The 20,703-nt window shown below is 39.2% G+C and overlaps 1 protein-coding gene across 1 annotated transcript; it reads left to right on the forward strand.

Annotated features, from left to right (window-relative positions):
- The first annotated feature begins 1,950 nt into the window (after nt 1–1,950).
- dctn2 (dynactin 2 (p50)) lies at nt 1,951–20,341 on the forward strand. The gene is made up of 14 exons (XM_034684819.1): nt 1,951–2,167; nt 2,451–2,519; nt 7,452–7,548; nt 9,729–9,790; nt 9,995–10,093; nt 12,173–12,333; nt 12,951–13,098; nt 13,359–13,424; nt 13,685–13,723; nt 13,951–14,028; nt 15,460–15,531; nt 17,116–17,218; nt 18,187–18,278; nt 19,542–20,341. The coding sequence occupies exons 1-14, from the start codon at nt 2,132–2,134 to the stop codon at nt 19,626–19,628; spliced, it is 1,209 nt and encodes a 402-aa protein (XP_034540710.1). The 5' UTR covers nt 1,951–2,131; the 3' UTR covers nt 19,629–20,341.
- The last annotated feature ends 362 nt before the right edge of the window (nt 20,342–20,703 follow it).

A 20,703-nucleotide genomic window follows, 5' to 3' on the forward strand; every position in this document is an offset into this window, starting at 1 on the left:
AAATCAGAACTAAACTTGTCATCAAGGCAGATCTGGTCTGCATGAGAGACTGGAGAGCCATGCGGGGACAACATGAATGCGTTAGTATTTTAGCACAGGATTTTAAAGGGATACACCAGTGATGGCACAGTGCACTTTCATCTCAGACTTGATTGAGACAAATTAAAAGTAAGAATGATCACTGTCGTCAAAGCCTAATCAGCTAAGATGTCCCTTACACTGCCAAACCAGAGCTGGAAAATACATTTTTTCAAAATGCTACGCATTCCCACCTTTGACCCTCATTAGACCCTATCTGCCAAGTTTATATTTATAACCCAAATATAACACAAGCTTTGTACTTTACATGTCAAATCTCAGGTCCTCTGCAACTATATTGAACATTTTCCTCAAGAGCAACAAACAACATTAGCTAAGGAGTTGTTTTCTCAATTTAATTACCAACGAACAGACCACTCTGTTTAGAACTGTGCACTATGGTGCAGTGGTTGGTTAAGCCATGTGCAGGTCTATTAGTGTGTCTTGTACTGACCGTAGATTATCAGGCCAGCTGATGATGCTTATAGTCATCCTGTCCAATAATGTTAGTGGTCAGTAATTAGAATTATCGACTAAAACCTGGAGAATTCTTTGGTTGTCAATGGAAAGTAATACCAGCTGATTTCTGTAGACAAAGCTTCATTGATCATAAACCTGTGAGAGCTATGGTTATTGACATGTTTCAGTAGTATACAAATACTTGCTAACACTCAACTGGTTATTATACAACGCCAGTTGTGCAACTTTAATTGCATTACTATCTAATGTGATTAAATACAATGTGTCTTATGATAGCTGTTCATCTTGTATGTAGTCTCACATACAATATGTGATAGCTGGTAGGCTGTAATATTTAAAAAATGCATTACTCAACCATAATCTTACATTATATAATCACTACTTACATTTTTTTTATTTTTATGTAGGATTCGAAAAATTTAATTCCTCCTCTAAGTGTGCATCTTTTCGGCATCAATGTAATTATTACTGGTATGTTGCAAAATAAGGAACGGAATAGATACTATAAAAGAGCATTGAAACCATTTCGAAATGAGTGACATTTTTAATGTTGATTTGACAGTCTTATCAAGATTTTCCTTTATTTTAAAAGAAATATTGCATAACTTGTATGATATCAAGAAAAATATTGTGAAATTTTACTACTGGTCCTTAAAGCTTCTGTTTGTAGTCACAGAGTAAACATCTGTTCAGACACTATCCCTCCCAACCAGATTTCCTCTTAGCCCCCCAACAAAGATCGATGTGTGCAGTCATGATAGTGACGGAGTCATAACCAATCAGAAGATTCTTATTATTTAATTACTGTAGTCAGCTCTGCAGGGGATGAAAAAAACAACAACAAAAAAAATATTATATTATTATTAATTAGTATTATGACCTTTTCTCCAAATCCAGCAGAAAAAAGTAACGCTTTTTACACCATTCCTACCAACAGCAGCTTTAATGCTGTGTGTATTTAAAAAAAAAAAAAATCTAACAACGATTTTATATATGCTTTTTCGAGCAGAGTAAGTCATTACTTTAATAAAATATCTTTGGCCCTTAATTGAGTCGTTTGCTCGTACCTTTGGCGCCATCGTGTGACTACTATGCTGAAACTCAAAAAGGATTTTTATTATTCAATTATTATTCACGTTATTCAAGCAAAACAGCTGATAGATACATAAACCTACAAAAAACACGATTCAAGATATGCCAATGAAACCAAGCGGTATTTCACAACAGAACAGGTTCTGTTAATTGTTTTGCTTATTCTGTACGCATGCGTAACAATAGCCAGCTCTGCAGGGGGTGTTCGTTTCGTTGGTTTTGGTGAGCCGTTCTCCATTTTGTAGGAGCGAACCGGAGCGAACCAGCGAACACAAGCACCGCCCACCCGGCTGCTCTGACAAGAAAGCAAACGGACACGCTGTCAAAGAAAGCTAGTGTCCACATCAGCCGGCTGAGAGACTGCTGCCTCATCCACCATTACCTACAATTTTACTCGGTTATATCGACATTTCACACGTTTCAGGAGCTGTCATTGTATTAATTTGGGAATTTTTTATCTCGTATTTGCTCCCCGCTGAGAATGGCTGACCCCAAATACGCAAACCTGCCAGGAATTGTAAGTGGCTAACGCTAGCAGAGAGATTAGCCTGACTGCTTAGCTAACCTCCCTGCAGTGTTCTCTGTTTTGTGCACATTGTTTGCAACAGCAATGTATATAGCGTTCATAATCAGTGTATCTTCGTCAATATGATTTGATATTATGTCCTTTAATATAACTAATGGGATAGGAAAGGTTAGTTAATACGTGGTGTTGAATGGGCCGGGGCGTTGGCCAGGCTAATGACAATAAACGGGTTATATGATGATGTGATATATTGTTTATTATATTGTTTCTAAAGGCTTTTAACGAGCCGGACGTGTACGAGACTGGAGACCTTCCAGAGGATGATCAGGCACAGTTTGAGTCGGTAAGTGGACATATGTTTTTGACTGTGTTTGTGTGTTTGCAGGGTGATTCCTTGCATATCAAGCTAACCTACTATGCTAACACTGAAGTTATCAGTAATAACTTTTCATTTTAGTCAATATCTATTGTCCAGGAACACTTGCAAAGCATTGCTACATACGAGATACGGTACATTAAATGCTGAAGTGCAAATCCTGACATTATAATGCAACTTTTGTTACAGCTTTTGGGGTTCATAGTAACTGTGTGGGTCAAATAGTGATGAATTAGATTGTTTTCTTGTGATATGCAACCCAGAATTACTGGTTAGCTGGAACCTGAGTATTTTCTTGTTAAGAGAACAGGCTTATTTTTTTTAAGATTACATAATTTGTGCTCCTACTTAGTTGAAAAGGCAGATCTATGCATTGGTTATGTAGCATAATGTTTTTAAGTAGGGATGTAAGGATACACTCAACCAACGATTCGATTCAAATCACTCACAATTCTCTAACGATTTTAAAAGAAAACTGGATTGAACTCAACATTTAAATAACTATTATTTTATATAAATTCTCAGATATGGACAGTTGCAGTATATATTTTTTATCTTATATTTCTTTGTAAACAAAGTAATCCTTTTTCATTTTTAAGGGGTTGTAACTCCAATAAAACCACTGCACATATTTTTCTGCAACTTGGGAAAAAAAACTAAAATCACCATACAAAAATACCTCGTTGGAAAAATTCAGAACAATTATAGAGAAATGGAAAGTGAATAATTCCCAAATTAAAGTATTAAATATTAAAACAAATAAGGTAAATCTCTTTAAATTAGGGATTTACATTTCAGGTATTCTCCTTGATCGATCTTTGGAAATGTTAACGATAAATTATTGTTTAATCATTAAAAAAACATGAACGTTTTCAACGTCCAAAAAATGCCAAATGCGTTTATTCCCTTAAATCCAAATTTCCTTCATGACACAATGTATATAACTGACGGTATTACACACTGAATATCAAGTGAAGAGCAGGTTTATAAATAATCTCCGCAGACGCATGTGAAGACTCAGACTTCAACGTGTGGATTTACTGCAACAAGACAACTGAACAGATTCATATTTTGGACTCAGTGTCCAGTTTTCTCATTCATATTGAGAAAAATAAGCATTTAAATGCATTAAGGTGTCAGCCGGGAGCACAACCAGGTCAGAATGAGTCCGGCGGCGGAGAAAAAAAGCAGAGACCTGTTTAAAACCGATTTTAATCCACCTTTATTTGTATCGATTTTTTACCGTCTTTCGATATATCGTTACATCCCTACTGGTTAGCTTGAACCATAGTCATTTCATGTTAAGAGAACATTCTTATTTTTTTTAGATTACATAATTTGTGCTCCTACTTAGTTGAAAAGGCAGATCTATGCATAGGTTATGTACCATATGTTATACCATTAAATCTTAATTGTTTTTTAATGCATGGGAAGAGGTGAGGGTGGGTGAATATAATGGATTTTAAAAAACACTCTTCCATATAAGCACTGTTATGTATTTAAAATGTCAGAACTAAATGTGCCGTGGACTTTTATAACTGTGTCATCACTCGGGTCTTGTGACTCTGAGAAATGTCTTTTCTCACTGCTCTCTAACTGGACCATCAAGCAGTCATCTAGAGCTAGAGCTTGCATTAAAGGAGTGTTTTCTTGTTTTAACCGAGATATTTATGTGCACTTAAAAAACCAATGAAGGATGCTGGTCTAACATTATTGTTTCAACATGTCTGGTGTGCTACTGACCAGCTGAATGAGTCCTAATTGGCATTTTCCCTTCCATGTTTCCACACTTGTTCTCCAAATACCCTTGCCCTTGTTTTGACTCTTCCCCATCCCTCCTGGGACTCTAGTTTGTACAAGTAAGACTGGCTCCATTTTACCCTCAGTGAGCTTAATGCCATGCTTTGTATGCATGTTTTGAACCTATATCCACTTTTCCTACCTCCTATTGATTGGGATGAAATGAGAAATAAATTGAAGGAGTGACCCTTTTTGTGCTCAGTAATTCATCAGCTCTTGATTGTTTTGAAGTGCAAGGAATCGATTCTTTTCCTCCTATTTGTGTTGCTCATTTAAACTGTTTAAGGGAATAATTATGCTGATGGGTCTTCAGTGGCACTTTGATTATCCCTTTAACTGAGCATGGCCATATGAAGGCCCAAAAAATTGTTTCTGAGTGAGTGTGAAGCACGGACAGGAGACAGAAGAGTTTCTATTTGTTTAAGATAATTTTCTTCTCAACCTTTCATCATTTTCTAACAATTGCTTCCAAGCTAACCACACTCTACTGACACTAACTGGACATTATCAGGGCCCCTGTACTCTGTGCAGTGTGACATCCTGCAGGTTTTCTGCATGTTTCACATTGTGAGTGGAATATGATTAGAAAAAAAATTTGCTCGATCATGCTGAAGAATCATTTGTAACAAGTCTGATTTTGAATCCTTGGTGAATCAAAGGGTTAATGAAGTTAATGGGTGGAGGGAAATTGCAAGCAGAAACATGCCATCACTTGCAAAACCCCAACTTTCAATGTTAAATTAGCGGGTTTACAAAAATCCTTTTATGTCGGGATGAATTGGATTTGTATCTGAATCACTTTCATCATGAAGTCGATCAGAAACTATTCAAACACAATCGCTTTACACTGAAATGACAGTTTGTCAGCATCTCAAATAATTCTCTGTTTCCTCTTTCAGCAACACTAATTCTGTCACCACAGACGGCAGTATGTCTCTTTAATGCCACCGCTCTGCCATCTTGTTATTTGTAAAAAGTACATGAAGGCGGCTGTGGATCCATGTATTGCTAGTTTCACAATGTTCTGTCTGATTGGCCTGAGGCAACATGCAGCTCAAGTCACACTGAGAATAAGGTCTTCAACTTTGGACACCGTGAAAGGTTTGCTGTAGTAAAGCTTCGGACCATTGCTGCACACGTCCAGCTGTGTGATAACATGTTGTATTGTTTGCCAAATTATTTTTACTTGGATCACTAGAAATGATGTACAGGGGCCTTTACCATTAACCCCTCGGGTTCAGGCCAGCAGATCAATTCAGGATTAACTGCATGTTGTTAAAAGGGTACTCATTATGACTAGGGATGCTCCGAAAATTCGGCCACCAAAAGACTTTTATCACCGAAACAACACAGCCAAAACAGAATGTTGTCATGACGCAGGCAAAAACCACGGCCAGTACGAGCTTGTCAGGATCATAAGGGCCAACAGGTCTGCATCCGTTCTTCCTTTAATTGCAGCACTAAAGTGTCTTCTAAGCAAAGAGGTTGAGACGGACCACGGATTGAAAACATGAAAAGTACACTCTTAGAGTCTGTCGGCACACGTTTCACTGAGATCTATTCGGATCCTCTGCACTTCATCATACATCGACTGTACTTGATCCACGTTATAAAGATCATTACTTGGATGTGGGAATAAAGCAGCGTGCACAAGAAATGATCCAGGCCGCAATTGATGCAGAGAACCCGCTTGCCTTGATTTTACTGAGGTGCATCCCTAATTATGACTGATGATTTTTAACAGACGTCTACCTCTTTAACAGGAAGCATCTTAGAGCTTTAGGCCTGCTTCAGTTATCTTTGAATCATCTTAAACTACCTGTAACCCCTCACTCTACTCATGTTCTTTCTTAAAACACCAATCCCCCTACATCCCTAGTTTAATGCTGTGAGACCAGCGCTCTCTCTAAGAGCACATGGTCAAACCGCATAACAAAGTACAGCACTGTATCAAAGGAGAAAGTAACATGCTGGTGTGAATGGACCATCTTACAACTGTGAATCGGGGAAAAGAGAAAGAACTGGAGATGCCAGCAGCAGTCTGTCAGTTGTCTCCTGGGTTTTTTTTTAGCAGCGACTCTCAGAACACTGCTTTCTTTCTTATCTTTCCCCGACCCCAGCCAACTGTTCCTGTTGTGTGCATGGCATGTGATAACCACATTAATCTGTGTTGTCTCTCTCTCTCTCCTCCCTACTTTTTTCTCTCCCTCCGCTCTTGCATTACTTTCTCTAACTCTCTTTGGAAACCCAAGGAGCTGGTAAGAGCCTGACTAACCCCCCCTTCCTCCTCCTCCTCTTCCACCACCTCCCCCACCCTGCATCTGTGTAACTGCCTTGTGTTCTGTGTGTTGTCTTTTTATTCAAATCTGTGTTTGTTTGTGTGTGGGCCCGGACTCATACCGTTTTTATGTATGTGTCAGTGGTGTTTTAATCTTACCCCTAGCCTCTAGTTCACCATCATTTCTCTCTAGAAAGTTTTAATCAAATGACTTTTTGTTCTCCCCAGAATCACTAATTAAAGAACCATCCTTTAGAAAGAAAGTTCTAGTGGCTTCTAGCTTTGGTTCTGCATTTTTATTCATATAACATTGATTTAACCAAAGTAGACTTACCCCACATGGATAACATATTTCTAAAAGATGGTCGAACGAGTTTACATTCAGGCATGGGTAAAACAATGACTGCCATATAAACAATTTTGCACCATCATCTCTTAGTGCAGGAACTCTAAATTATGATTACATAATCTTCTTTGTAATAAAAGCCCCCATGATGGCTTCTAAGCTCCTGCAGATTTTCATGACTCATGGCTTGTAATTTATTTGGGTATGTGACCTTGATAATAATCATGCACTTGATTCAACCGCCTAATTCAGGGCCCTTTAATCACATTTTGGTGCATTGATCAAGCCTTGAATTTCCTCTCCGATCTTGACAATCCTGTCAACAAATTTCAAGTCTACCTTGGGCTTTGAGACTTTTGGCTCACTGGCTCAGTGAGCTAAGGGTCAGTTTCAAGTCTTTGCTGTCTTCACCTGCCTTTTTTACTGATCATGTCCATGTTCACCTGACTCTATCCTCTGGTTTCTTCAATGACAGGAGGAGCTGTGCAGTGACAGCGTGGAGAGGATTGTGGTCAACCCCAACGCAGCCTACGACAAGTTCAAAGACAAGCATGTCGCCACCAAGGGACTGGGTCAGTTCTTAGTGGATAATAAACTTTGATCTATTCTAATCAAACATTTTTAAGGAAACTACAGGGGCATCTAAAAAACTGAATGTGACAAAGTTTACTTTTTTTCAGAATTTAATTTTAAAAAATTAACTTTCACAGCTTCTTATATTCATTACATGTACAGTGTAATGTTTCAAGCCTTTTTTGCTTAACTAGCTTATAGCTCATGCAAATCAGAAATCAAATGTCACAAATTAGAAGAATATTTCCCAAGATTAGAAAAAAAGATGTCCAACTTCCAGAAAGTATATTCCTTTACACACCTTTACTTTATTGGCACTCCTTTACCATGAATTACTTATTACTACTGCTGAGGGGTTATTAAAGCTACGGTTGCTTCAAGGCCTTCAGCTGGTCTGTATTTGTTGGGTCTGTGCTTCTCATCTTCCTCTTTACAATACTCCACAGATTATATTTGGGGTTCATGTCAGGCCACTTGGCTAGTCAGTCTAGCAGCACAGTAGTATCATGGCCAGTAAATCATTTTAGAGAAGTTTTGGCACTGTGGGCAGGTGCCAAGTCTTGCTGGAAAAGGAATCAGCATCTCCATAAAGCTTGTCAGCTGATGGATGTGCTCTAAAATGAAGTGCTCTAAGACCTGCAAGGTTGACTTTGGACTTGATAAAACACAGTGGACCAACAGCAGCAGCAGATAACATGACACAACATTATTTGAGAAATACGCCACAGCTATCAAATTAAAATAGAAAAACACTTGAAACATGTCAGTCTGTGTGTAATTATTCTAGAATGTATGACAATTTAATAGGGGTGTAACCATTCATCTACTATCGATGTATTAATTTATATTCCTATGATCCGACTACATCAATCTGTGCTCTGCAAGTTGGCCTTCCAGACGACCTATATCGATCTAACATTATTTTAAAAGGTAATAAATCGACTGTACCGATACTAGGAAATAAGGCATTGGATTTAAGCACAGCAGACTTTATATGGATGTGTTTTTTTGCACCTTTAATGATAAAGATGTTAAATGTTACTCAATTCAGGCTGCCTGTCTGTGACGTCATCGGCATGCGGCAGCAGACAACAAAACATGGCATGGCGTATGGCAGAGGAGAAGCCAGCGAGCAAGAAATGATCAAGCCACCATTGTGGTCCAGTGTGTGGAAACACTTTGACTTTTGCAAAGACTGAGATGTTCTAAATAAATTGCTTGCTGTTTGTAGGATATGTAAAGGTCAAGTAAAGTACCACAGCAACAGGACAAATCTATCCAACCACCTACTAAGGCGCCATGGTAACATCAGCTCTGCAGAGGCCTCAGGCCTCGCCAGCATGTTTAGTCAGAGACAAGGCCAAAACTCAGCTAGGGCGAAAAGCATCACGGCAAAAACAGGAATCTAGGAGGGTCCAGTATGAAGGTATTTATTTCACAGTCACACTGGTGGAATTTTTGGCTGAAAAGTTACTGAATCGATTTCAAGTCACTGAATCATTTCGGATCTTATCGTTCTAAATGAACCAATATCGTCCTTTAATCGTATCTGCAACCACGAATCATGATCTGAATTGAATCGTTGTTAAAAAGAATCGTCACACCCCTACGATATAACTTTCTTGGATAACTTGTGAAAAATCTTGATCTTTTTCATGATATTCTAATGTTTTGAGATACATGTATTTGTTGCAGAGGAGAAAATAAAGGTTAGTTAGGATGATGGACTGAAGGTCACAACAATTTCCAAATATTAAGTAGAAGCATTACTATTCAACATCATAACAATCTGCAGCCTGTAAAAATAGCATAAAGTTGACTGAGCACGTCTCCAAACTCCACTTAATTAAACTGAATGTTCCATGAAGGTAGGATTTATTTCAGGTTGTTTTTAAATAAATAATATAATATAAATAAGTGAGGGGGGGCTTTCACAGGTGGTGTTCATTGTACTTTTTGCAGTCAGCCAGTCTTGCAGTAAGTTACCATTACAAATTCAAATCCAAACCCGAACATTCAATTTTTTAAGAATATCTTTGAATGAAAGAGTATTGACTTTTTAAGAATCATATGGTTCTAAGAGGAAAATCTGTCTCTTAATCACTTTGGTCTTCCTGCTATCAGTCAGATTCTTCTGTCTGCTCTGACAGTCTCTCACCAATTTGTCTCCTTTTCACAGATTTCTCAGACAGAATCAGTAAAAGCAGAAGAGTGGGCTATGAGTCAGGAGAATTTGAAATTGTAAGTATATTCTGTTCAACAGAAATTCATCACACGACTCTTCATCCCTTTGAATGTTTTCTGTAACAAAGCTAATATGATTTTTATTTCACTGTCTACATGTGTTTGTGATTTTCCATCTCAGAGCTGCTGTGGAGGTTCAAGACTGCCTTTACTGTTGTCTTTTATTCATACAGTTTCTCTTCTCTGTGTTCCATGTTGTAGCTTGGAGAGGGCTGTGGAGTAAAGGAGACACCCCAGCAGAAGTACCAGCGCCTAGTCAATGAGATCCAGGAACTCACTCAGGAGGTGGACACCATCCAGGTGAACAGACGCACACACACACACACACACACACACACACACACACACACACACACACACACACACACACCACACACCACACACCACACACCACACACACACACACACACACACAGAACATTTCTCCCTTGTCCACAGGAGATTGTCCACTCTGTTTACCCCGCCCTTTGTCTCCCTGTTTGCTCATAAATTCAATAAATAAATAAATAATAAACTAAATAAATTTTGCTCCTTGACTGTGTGATCATGTATTTATGTAGGTTGTAATATATTTGTCTGTTTTTTATTGTGGCACTGCAGATCTTATTATCCCACCAAACACTCAGTTTTGAACGTGTACCGAAGCTTTTAATCCACCCTGAGAATCACTGCTGATTAAAAGCAGTAAGAGGAATTGCTCTTCAGTCTTAACAAAGGCCCATCAACCCAGGAACTAATTAAACTGAGGTGTCATTAACTTTTTTCTCATGAAGCAGCAGACTCTGTTCTCTGTGGATCCAACAGCAAGCTTTAATGCAGCCGGTGTAATTGCAGGGTTTGTAACAGCATCAGTGGGTTTTGGCTCATGAAGGTCATGCTGATAGATGATGCAGACACGTGCTGTGGTTAACATGCTGCTTCTCTGTTACATGATCCAAATTTAAACTCATTAAAAAGTAGTGGGAACATTCATTCCTTTTTGTGAATGAAATCTTCACATGCAGCTGTAAGCTCCATTTTTCTCAAAGTTGTACCTGACAGTTACAGATCACTGTGTCATGAGTGCTAAAGCATTCTGCTGCTGTTTTATGACCTGTTTTGGCTCATTTATTCTAAGTAATGCTGCACCACAATATTATCTGCTGTAGAGATTCATGACACATAAGACCAACGAACAGTGACCCCTTTTTTATTATGTGTTATATACACTAGTGTTGTAGTCAAGACCACATGAACCGAGACCAAGACATGTCTGAGACCAGAGTGCACCGAGACAAAGAAAAGACCGAGACATTTAGGGATCGAGACCAAGTCAAGACCAAGACCAAGGCAGGGCAAGATTGAGACAGGACCAAGACCATATTTATCAATGAAAAATCATTATGACAGTAAACAAAATAAAATACTTCTGTTTATTTTATTTAGGTTTGCTTTAAATATTATTGACAGCAACAAACAAGGTTTGGTTTTGTCTTTGTTGCCTTTCTTTTGACTCCTTAAGTTTCATTTTTTTCTCTTATCACAGTAATGACAGGGACACAGAGAGCATCAGTGGTGGTCTCGACCGGTCTTGATGTAAAATAGAGTCCGCCCAGTCGGAGACCGAGTAAAAATGCTTTCGATTCTGAGACGAGACCGAGACCTGAAATAAGCGGCATCAAGCCAAGACCGGTCTTGAGTACTTAAACACTAGTATACACCACTACTTTAGATTTGAAATAATACAATTGTGCCTTAAGTGCAGGCTTGAAGCTTTCATTGCAGAGAATTGACAGTAACATTGGATGAAATGTAAAGGACCATCCTTTATATATGCCCTAAAGTAAGGGTAACAAAAGTAATTGGACAACTTAAATAAAGTCGTCATGTTAAATTAGTTGGTAACAAACCTACGTCTGAAGTCTGGTACCCATAAAAATCTGCCTCTTCCTCAGTTATGCTTGTTTCAGGGGCTTTTTCGCTATCAAATGTTCATTTTAGCTTGAGAAATTCATTCTCTGTGGGACTCATTCAACGGGAGCTGACTGTTTATCATGGAAGGCAGCCCAAGCTTCCTGAAGCTTACCAAATAAGCTTCGCAGAAAATCATTTCAAAGACCTGTTTTTTAGTCACAAGAGTCAAAGAAATGTGCCCTCTGGATTTAGCTGTTTATCTTGGTTACCTTTAAGGAAATGCTTTTGCAGTTGGCTTCAATAGCCGGTTCAAACTCAGGTTAAAAATACCAGAATATCCCTTAATCTGAAATAAGAAGTCAAAACAAAAACAATATGTCTGCCTTGTTCAACTGTGCTCGTAAAAACTGTATGTTATTCTTTATATTTGGCATGAGACACAACATAACATCTCACTCACTAACCTTTGTTCCACTTCTTTTCCAGGCTGCCACAAAGGAAACCAATGCAGAGGAGCGCCTGACCCCGGTAGTACTCGCCCAGCAGGCGGCTCAGCTCAAACAGCAGCTGGTTTCTGCCCATCTCGACTCTCTGCTGGGACCACAGGCTCACATCAACCTGGCCGACCCAGATGGAGCACTGGCCAGGTGAGCTAAGAGGTTGTTACGAAGCATTAAAGCAGTCTGGAACCGGAAACCAGAAGCTACAATCCATCAGTGCTTGACAGTGTAGGCAGAGAGCGGATGGAAAATGGGGTCGTTTGACAAAATAAAGAGAGTCGACATTAAATAGGGTGCGAGAGAGCCGGGGAATTAATTTCACTAAGCCTTGGTCTGTAACCCAGATATAGAGAGTGAGAGTAATAAGGGTATGGCTGTACAGCTGGTATCAATTGCTAACATAAATCCTGCTGAGCCCAGTGTAGCGCTACCTGGGGAGCGCAAGAAGTGACGGACAGATGATTTAAGAAGGGAAATAAAAACTGGAGAAGGTAAAAGATTAACAGATGGAGCGCTCGGAGAGATAAAAACAAACTGCCATGACATGTCAAGGAAATGAAGATGAAGAAGGACAGAAGAAGAGACACGAGGAGAAGAAAATGTGATGAAAACTTTAAAAGCTCAAGTTGACCTCGCAGCTTAAAAAGAGCCTGATAAGATTGATACTAAGATAGAGTGGAAGTGTAGGATGACACATTGGGCCAACAACAATATTGAACATACGGTATAATTATTTTGTGTGTCCCTCTTCTTCTTTGCTTCAGGCGTCTGCTCACCCAGCTGGAGGCGGCTAAGGGCAGCCGTGGCAGCGCAGACAGCAAGCCGACGGCATCGGCTAAGGGCCCAGATGGAGTGGTGCTGTACGAGCTGCACAGCCGACCAGAGCAGGAGAAATTCAACGAGTCTGCCAAGGTAAAGTGGAAATGGAGGAGGAGAGAGCACAGAGTCAAGTGCCTTGGATGAATGCTTTAGCAAAATGAGCAAATGTTACAGCAACATGATCAGCTAGACGCTTTTGTTTTCATTCTCTCGGGAAGAATGTCAGAATTTTTGATGGCAATGAGCAGGACAAAAGGCGGGAAGGTGCGCGCGTGGGAGTTAGTGTGTGTGTATCTCTTGTGGGATGCTGTTGTCACTGCCAACCATGTGTTGCCTTTTTCCCGTCCCCGTAGATGGCGGAATTGGAGAAGCGTCTCGCTGAGCTGGAGATAGCTGTTGGCTCAGGATCAGACAAGCAGGTACACACTGTCTCAGACACAGTTTTACACACAAATAAACACGCATCCTCTCTAATGCCTTTCTCTTTCATTCACTCTAATTCTGTTTATATTCTCTCTTTCACTGTAACAGCAGCCGAATTTCATGCTCCTGTTGCTGTGAAACTGTCCATAAAAGTGAAATAGAAATAAAACCCTCCTCTGGATTTATGGAAATTAAGGGGGAGGCTTCATTGCTTCTTGTTAAAATGTTATTCTCCTTCTTTGTGTTTATGTTGCAGGGACCTCTGAGTGCCGGCGTACAAGGAGCCAGTTTGATGGTAGGAAGTCAACTACGCTCTTTTTGAAAAACAGTGTGTGGAGATAGTGTTTGTATTCATAACGCTGTGTGTCTGATGTGCAGCCAGAGAACTGGGTCATATTTCAGAGATGACACCACTTCCTCCAAGTTTGTTTATTGTTGCTGTGCTGGAGCAGGAACTCAAAGTTTCGTGCTGAAACTTATATATATAGTGTGTTTGTGTGTGTGTGTGTTTGTTTGCATCAGGACACCATAGAGCTCCTGCAGGCAAGAGTCAGCGCACTGGACTCTGCTACTCTGGATCAAGTGGAGGCCAGACTGCAGGTAACTAATCCCTGCACTGCATGCAGTACAGGGTTAGGGGGGATGGGGGCTTTTGTTGTACACAGAATGTTCCCAATAGAAGCTTTGTTTGAGGTGCACTACTGTTCTTATGATCAATAAGTTCTCATCAGTGGCCACAGTTACATGATGTTTTTTAATTCGGAATGAATTATTCAGAATTAAATAATTCGGAATTAAAGTATTCTTCTTCGCGTTTACATGGAAATAGTAATTCCGAATTGAGGTTTACATGGAAAACATGTTTAATCGTCTTTATTCAATTCCGCTTAAGGTCTGGGGGTTGGGAAGGGTTCTGATTGGACAGGGGCGTATTTACGCCTACCAGAAGAAAACAGACTCCAGTTCCTGCTTCTTTTAATTTCGGTTACAACATGGAAGACCACACAATAAGTACAATTTTCCTCCCTCGATTAACTTGGACGCTACAGCTTTAAAAAGGTCCACATTTTTATGCTTCCGTCCATCAACTATTTTCATGATATCCATTTCCTCTAAGGTCCCTAATGAATAAAAAGTCTTGGCTCGAGTCCAACGCTTTCTTCGTGCAGCCATCCTGGAATATGTGCCTGCCAGCGCATAATATGTGCGTCATCATGACAGGACAAGGGAATGAGCATGCGCAGAATGACCGTAATTAATTTAAAGCGGAATGAACGTATACATGATCGAGGAATTATTCAATTTGGATTTAAAATCAGAATAAACCAGCCACTTACTTCTGATTTAAGTTTAATTCGGAATGGTCATTTTCATTCGGGATTAGGTATTTACAAGATCATTTTTAATATTTGTATTAATTTTTTATTCTGAATTAAAGAGGAATTAAAAGTCTCATGTAAATGTAGCCAGTGTGGCCTTAAGTTCTTACATGCTCAATCTAATAAAAGCAAAATGCAACAAAAGAATCTTGAAAAAATCATTGGGAAATATTTTAGCATCATCTTTGGTTTGTTGTCATTGAGCAGAGCCAAAGTCTACTCTAATTTACATAGCCAAATTTAATATGAGAAAAAACTTCTACTCTGCAAGATTTCAGCACATCCTTTTGTTTTCACTTCTTGATTCTACTGTAGTTTGTTCTATAAAACATCAAATGGAATGTATTGTTCTTGTTTTACTGCAGCGATGAGCTTTTTTTTCTACCTTTCTAAAAAGACAGCTATGAGTTCTGTAATTCTTTCCAAACAATCTGTTGCACTGGATAATTACTACAACTTAGAGAGAGCATGTTTGTTCAGCGGTTAAATACTGACAAATGCCTACAAAGGAAGTATTTTCTTTACGTTTGAATTTCAATATGTTTGTTTTTTCCAACATATTGACTCAAACCTAATTGTGACTGTTTTTTCTGCTTTCCATTTGAATGCCTCTAAAATGAAACCTACCTAATTGTTTTTCTCCCCCCTCCAGAGTGTCCTTGGGAAGATGAATGAGATTGCTAAACACAAGGCAGCGATTGAGGATGCTGATACACAAAACAAGGTTTGTGGTTCCCGTACATCCATCAATGCACAATAAGTGCACCGATCCCTCGAGATGCTTCACACTGTTCCATCCTTTAAAGATGTGTTTTTCACAGGTAACTTCTGATCCCTTCACTTTGTGAAACGCACTTTAAGAGCAAAGATTTATAAACACAAGAGTTGAGATTTTAAACAGTGAGTTGTATAACACATACAGTTTGGTTGACTGGATCTCGGAGCTACACTAATTGTTGATGACTTTGAAGCAGGGATGAGTATCAATGATCGAGTATCGATTAATTGATTGTTAAGAACTTTCTCAAACACATTTTTTGTTTCAATTTTCTATCACGTGGAACAAACATCATGTAGTCTCATATTTTGTTAACCTATCATGGAGGTGTTTTACGTTTAGAGCATGTTTCGATGGGAATCAGCTGACTGAAGGTGTTGCGCACAGCTGGGGGATGCGTCTGAGTGACAGGTCTCCACGAGTGCTTTTTTCTCAGCCGCCGGACTGATTATGACCCAGTTGCGTTCCCGACTGACACCTGACCACGTACACATGTTTATTTTTCTCAATAAGAACGAATAGAAAAAAACTGGACACTGTGAGTCTGAAATATGTTTCTGTTCAGTTCTCTTGTTGCAGTAAATCTACATGTTGTAGCCTGAGTCTTCACTTTATATGACTGTATCTCCGCAGAGGTTATTTTTATGAGCCTGCTCCAGCGTTTATCATTTTGTACGCCTCAATATGATCCGCAGCTACTTAATAATGTCAGTTCTATACATTGTGTCATGAAGGGAAATTTGAATTAAGGGAAAAAACGCATTTGGCATTGTTTTTTAACTGGAAAATGTCCACGTTTTTCTTTTTTATGATTAATAGATAATTGATTAACATTTCCAAAGATCGATAATGGAAAATACTTGAAATTACATCCCTTCTTTGAGCGACATTGGGTTCCATCTTTAACAAATAGTTGACAACGTCAGATCAAAACCAGCTTAGTGTCATCAAACAGTTTGTAAAGTATCAGCATACATATTTTAAGAGTTGTAAATTCAGCTGTGTGCCCTTGTTGATTCCATAAATGTTTTTGTACATGAGGCATTGACTGCTCAAGTGTTGTTCACTCCACAGGCCAGTAGAGGGCGGTGTGGGCTAATTATATCATGATGATAAACGATGGAGTCATTCACAATGGTTTATTGTTTACACACAAGGCTATTGCACATTGGTGCTTTATCATTTTAGGGACTGCAGTGTTCTGTAATTTTCATGTAATAAACAGGGAGTGTCACTTTGTTTATTAAAAGTACAAAAAGCTTGCTTTAATGTGAAATTATTGGTAATAAACTCAGTGTTGCAGACATAACCGGTTTAACTGTTAATTTAAAAATGAAATGCAGGTATGTATCTTAGCCTTATTGATAATGTAGACTACACAGTGCTGTTGTCAGAGTAACATTATAGTGGACCTGTGTGGATTAAGTCATTACAGCGCTGTAATTACTACACTAATAAATCAGTGACAGGTTTCAAAGCGGCATGGTCTTGTCTCTGTATTAAATGTGTCTGTCTGTGTTTACCTGTCAGGTGTCTCAGCTTTACGACACCGTGCAGAAGTGGGATGCCATGTCCACCTCCATACCTCAAGTGGTCCAGAGGCTCGTCGCTGTCAAGGAGCTTCATGAGCAAGGTAACAGACTGGAGCTGTATCAGAGTGTGGCAGCCTGTGAAGACGAATTGGAGTTTCACACATCACTGAATCTAATAATATTGTACGAATGTACTGGTACAGAGTAATTAGCTCAGATTGCAAATATTGTAATAGTATTGCTCTAGGGGCAAATTTCACACCAGTAATGATAATAACAATGAAAACTTTGCTAATTTATGTCCTTTTATGTGAGTGTGGAAGAACCTTGAAATGACACCCATGAGGGTTCAAGGAGAAGATGTATGTAGGTTAGTGGGGGTGGGGGTAAGCATTAAAGATTCAAAATATGTACGATGTAGCCATAGAACATAACAAGGTGTGAACCCGGATCACGTTCCAGGAGGAATCTGTGCCGGGAAGTAATTCTCAGTCAGAAAGATTTGCATTTGCAAAAGGAAATGTCTGTGTCCAAGACAAAAGATGAAAACTAAGCAGAAAAAGGATTCAAACGGATAATGGAATTAGCCCAAACCATGCCATTCTATTCCAACAAAGGGCAGAAATCAGTGAAAGGGAGCCTTAAAATGGTAATAGAATTAGACTAAATCTAGCAATAATGTTAAACACGCCCTCAGGGGGAGGAGATGCATGATATTATATCACATTATCATCTCTTTATTATTTAGCACATGAAAGCAGAACCTCTGCATTAATAGATAACATTGATAATTCATTTCTGGGAAATGGAGGAGGTGATTTATCATCCAGACTCTCTTTACACTAATCTGTCACTGTCTTCATCTAAACTCTTCTGTGCACGTTTTTCTGATGAGGGCAAACAAGGAAAAGGAAATAGTTTTTAATATTTAAAGACATCATGCTTCAGTTTCAGATTAAGTTAGTCCCTACTCCCCTTTCAGTCTGGCTGACAGCAAAGACAACATTACATTTTGAAGTATGAGTTTGTGAATCTCACTCTCTCTTCACTCTTACCTCTCTTCTGGTAGCCATGCAGTTCGGCCAGCTGTTGACCCACCTGGACACCACTCAGCAGATGATCAACAACTCTCTGAAGGACAACAACACCCTGCTCACACAGGTGGGAAGTTAAACATCTATTGCACAGTTGGGACTACATAAATCAGTTTTAACACCACCGGAGAGGGGAACTTTAACTTTGGAGTAACAGCTGGGTCAGCTGTAATGATTGAATAAGGTTGCCATCACCATTTGACATTAAAAGGACAGACAGCACAGAAAAACGTGCATCCAAAATAGAAAATTATCCCTTTTTCCAGTAACTGAAAGGTATTTTCACTCAAATAAAAGGGGGACAAAAATAGCTTCCATATGTCAAGTGCCAGAACTAAAAGCTGGTGCTAAGTTGGCAACATGGAAACCAATTTATGGAGAGTGGTGGTCCCTGTTAACTTTCAGCCAACCCACTGTTCAAGGTGTGTGTGCAGCCATTTCCAGATGCACATTTTTAAGCCAGAGGCAATGCTTAGTTGTCACAGTTATAACTAAATCAAATTAAGTGTTATTTTTGAATGTACTGTTTTGTCAGACTAGCTCTCCGAAAATTTGATATTCAATACAAGATGGCAGAAAAAAGAGGACACAGTTGTAAAATTTCACACTATAGAAGCTAGATCCTGTTGCCTCTTTACCATAGACTGTATAAAATATGGACGTAGTATCCGTGACGTCACCCATCTATCCCTGAACTCTGTTTTGAAGCCAATCGATGGCGGCAGCCATATTGGAAAAGCGGAACTCAACCAGGCATAGTGTGATGTAAAGAGGCGGCGTTTGAGCTTCCTACCCAACTGCTATGTGTTCCCGACCGGGAGTCAAGTCAGTCATGTCCTTATTTGGGAAAAAACTCGTAATCTTAATATCTTCTGAGCCGTCGCATTAGAAAAAAATTCACCCCCGTACAGTGTGTGCCGATAGAGAAATTAGCTACGTAGAGCCAAGCCGTTTTTTGAACCAGGCTGCAAACATGTTTATTAATGCTGCAAAGATCGTCTTTATTGAATAGGTGTCTGTGGTTTCCGGTGTTTCTGCAGCCAGTCTCAAGCAGATTCTCAATGAATTGCAGTTTATAACACTTCAGCATGGGCTTCATAGTTTGAGACCGGAGGTTGCCGCTTGCTCTTTACCTGTATCTGTCTATGATCACTCTCTCCAACCATACACCATCTTGATAGCTGCTTATCTTCCTGCCTCACCTAAATCATCACCATCACTCCTTCTGTCAACCACAGCTTCTCTCTGCTCCACCCCATTTATCAGCTGTCCCTCTAACTCGAACCATCTCTCTTCTCAAACTTAATTGTTCTCACTCTCTTCCCTCCAGGTCCAACAGACAATGAAGGAAAACCTGGTGGCTATAGAAGAGAACTTTTCTGCTCTCGATCAGAGGATGAAGAAGCTCTCCAAATAAGCAGCAAGAGTTTTGGAGAGTGCAGAACACGGACATAAAAGAGTTGGCTGGAGAGCGCTCTTGCTTTCTACTTCGCCTCTGCCTTTTTTCACTAAGTGGAATGTTAGAAAGCGGGATAAGATGGAATAACAAACAAAAGAGGAGACCAAAATGTTCTTGTCCACCCTCCTTTCCTTTCCCTTTTTCTTGCATCAAATTGATATCAACTGAAAACACTTTTGTCCACTCTATACATGCCACTGATTGCAGTCCCATGCTAAGCTTATTGACTTTTAGTCTGGATTGTTTTTATAAAATACTAGTATCAATGATAAGAAATTCCTCCAATCCTTTGGAACCACACACCATTACTGGATTTGTTCTGTAAACTTTGGTCGAGTTAGATGGATCACGGTAAAGTTGGGTTAAAGGGTGACACATTAAAGATGTTGTCGGCTGTGTAAAAAGAATTAAAAAATTATCTATTGTCTTCTAGTGTTGTAGCAGGGGCACTTTTGTGCAGGTGTCAGGGCCAAGTGACAGAAGGAAAGCTTGTAAATATGCCTGTGTACCTTATCATTTCTTCACGCTCAGTCGCTTGTAACTATATTATTATGACTGAGACAAAATACCACAGACAAACTTTTAATCTGCTTTGTCATTGCCTACAAGTCAACTGTAATGTACATCTGTGGTCATGGAAACCGATCAATAAAACAAAGCGATAAAATGAGCAGCTTTTTATTTCCTTAGGTTGTGATAACTTTCATTTATGATTCCTTTGACATTGCCGACTGCATCATAGTTTTTCAGATTACATGAGACCATAATATACGAGTAACACCAAACTTTTGAAGAATGTTTTAAATGATCTGGATTAGTCTTCATGTCAAATCAAATGATAGAGGGGTGCTTCAACATGTTTAGTTGTGATGAATGAATAAAAAAAATGAATAAAAGTCATCTGCTTATAATGCACATCAAATCCATGATCATTTTTCATGTTAAGGGGAGTCCCAAAATAATATATAAAGTTTTTAAACTTGTGAATTTTATGGTCCACTAAAAACAATTTATCTGTCTGATTTCATTTTTG

The sequence above is a fragment of the Notolabrus celidotus genome, chromosome 1 (genome assembly GCF_009762535.1).
Source record: "Notolabrus celidotus isolate fNotCel1 chromosome 1, fNotCel1.pri, whole genome shotgun sequence".
Taxonomy (NCBI): domain Eukaryota; kingdom Metazoa; phylum Chordata; class Actinopteri; order Labriformes; family Labridae; genus Notolabrus; species Notolabrus celidotus.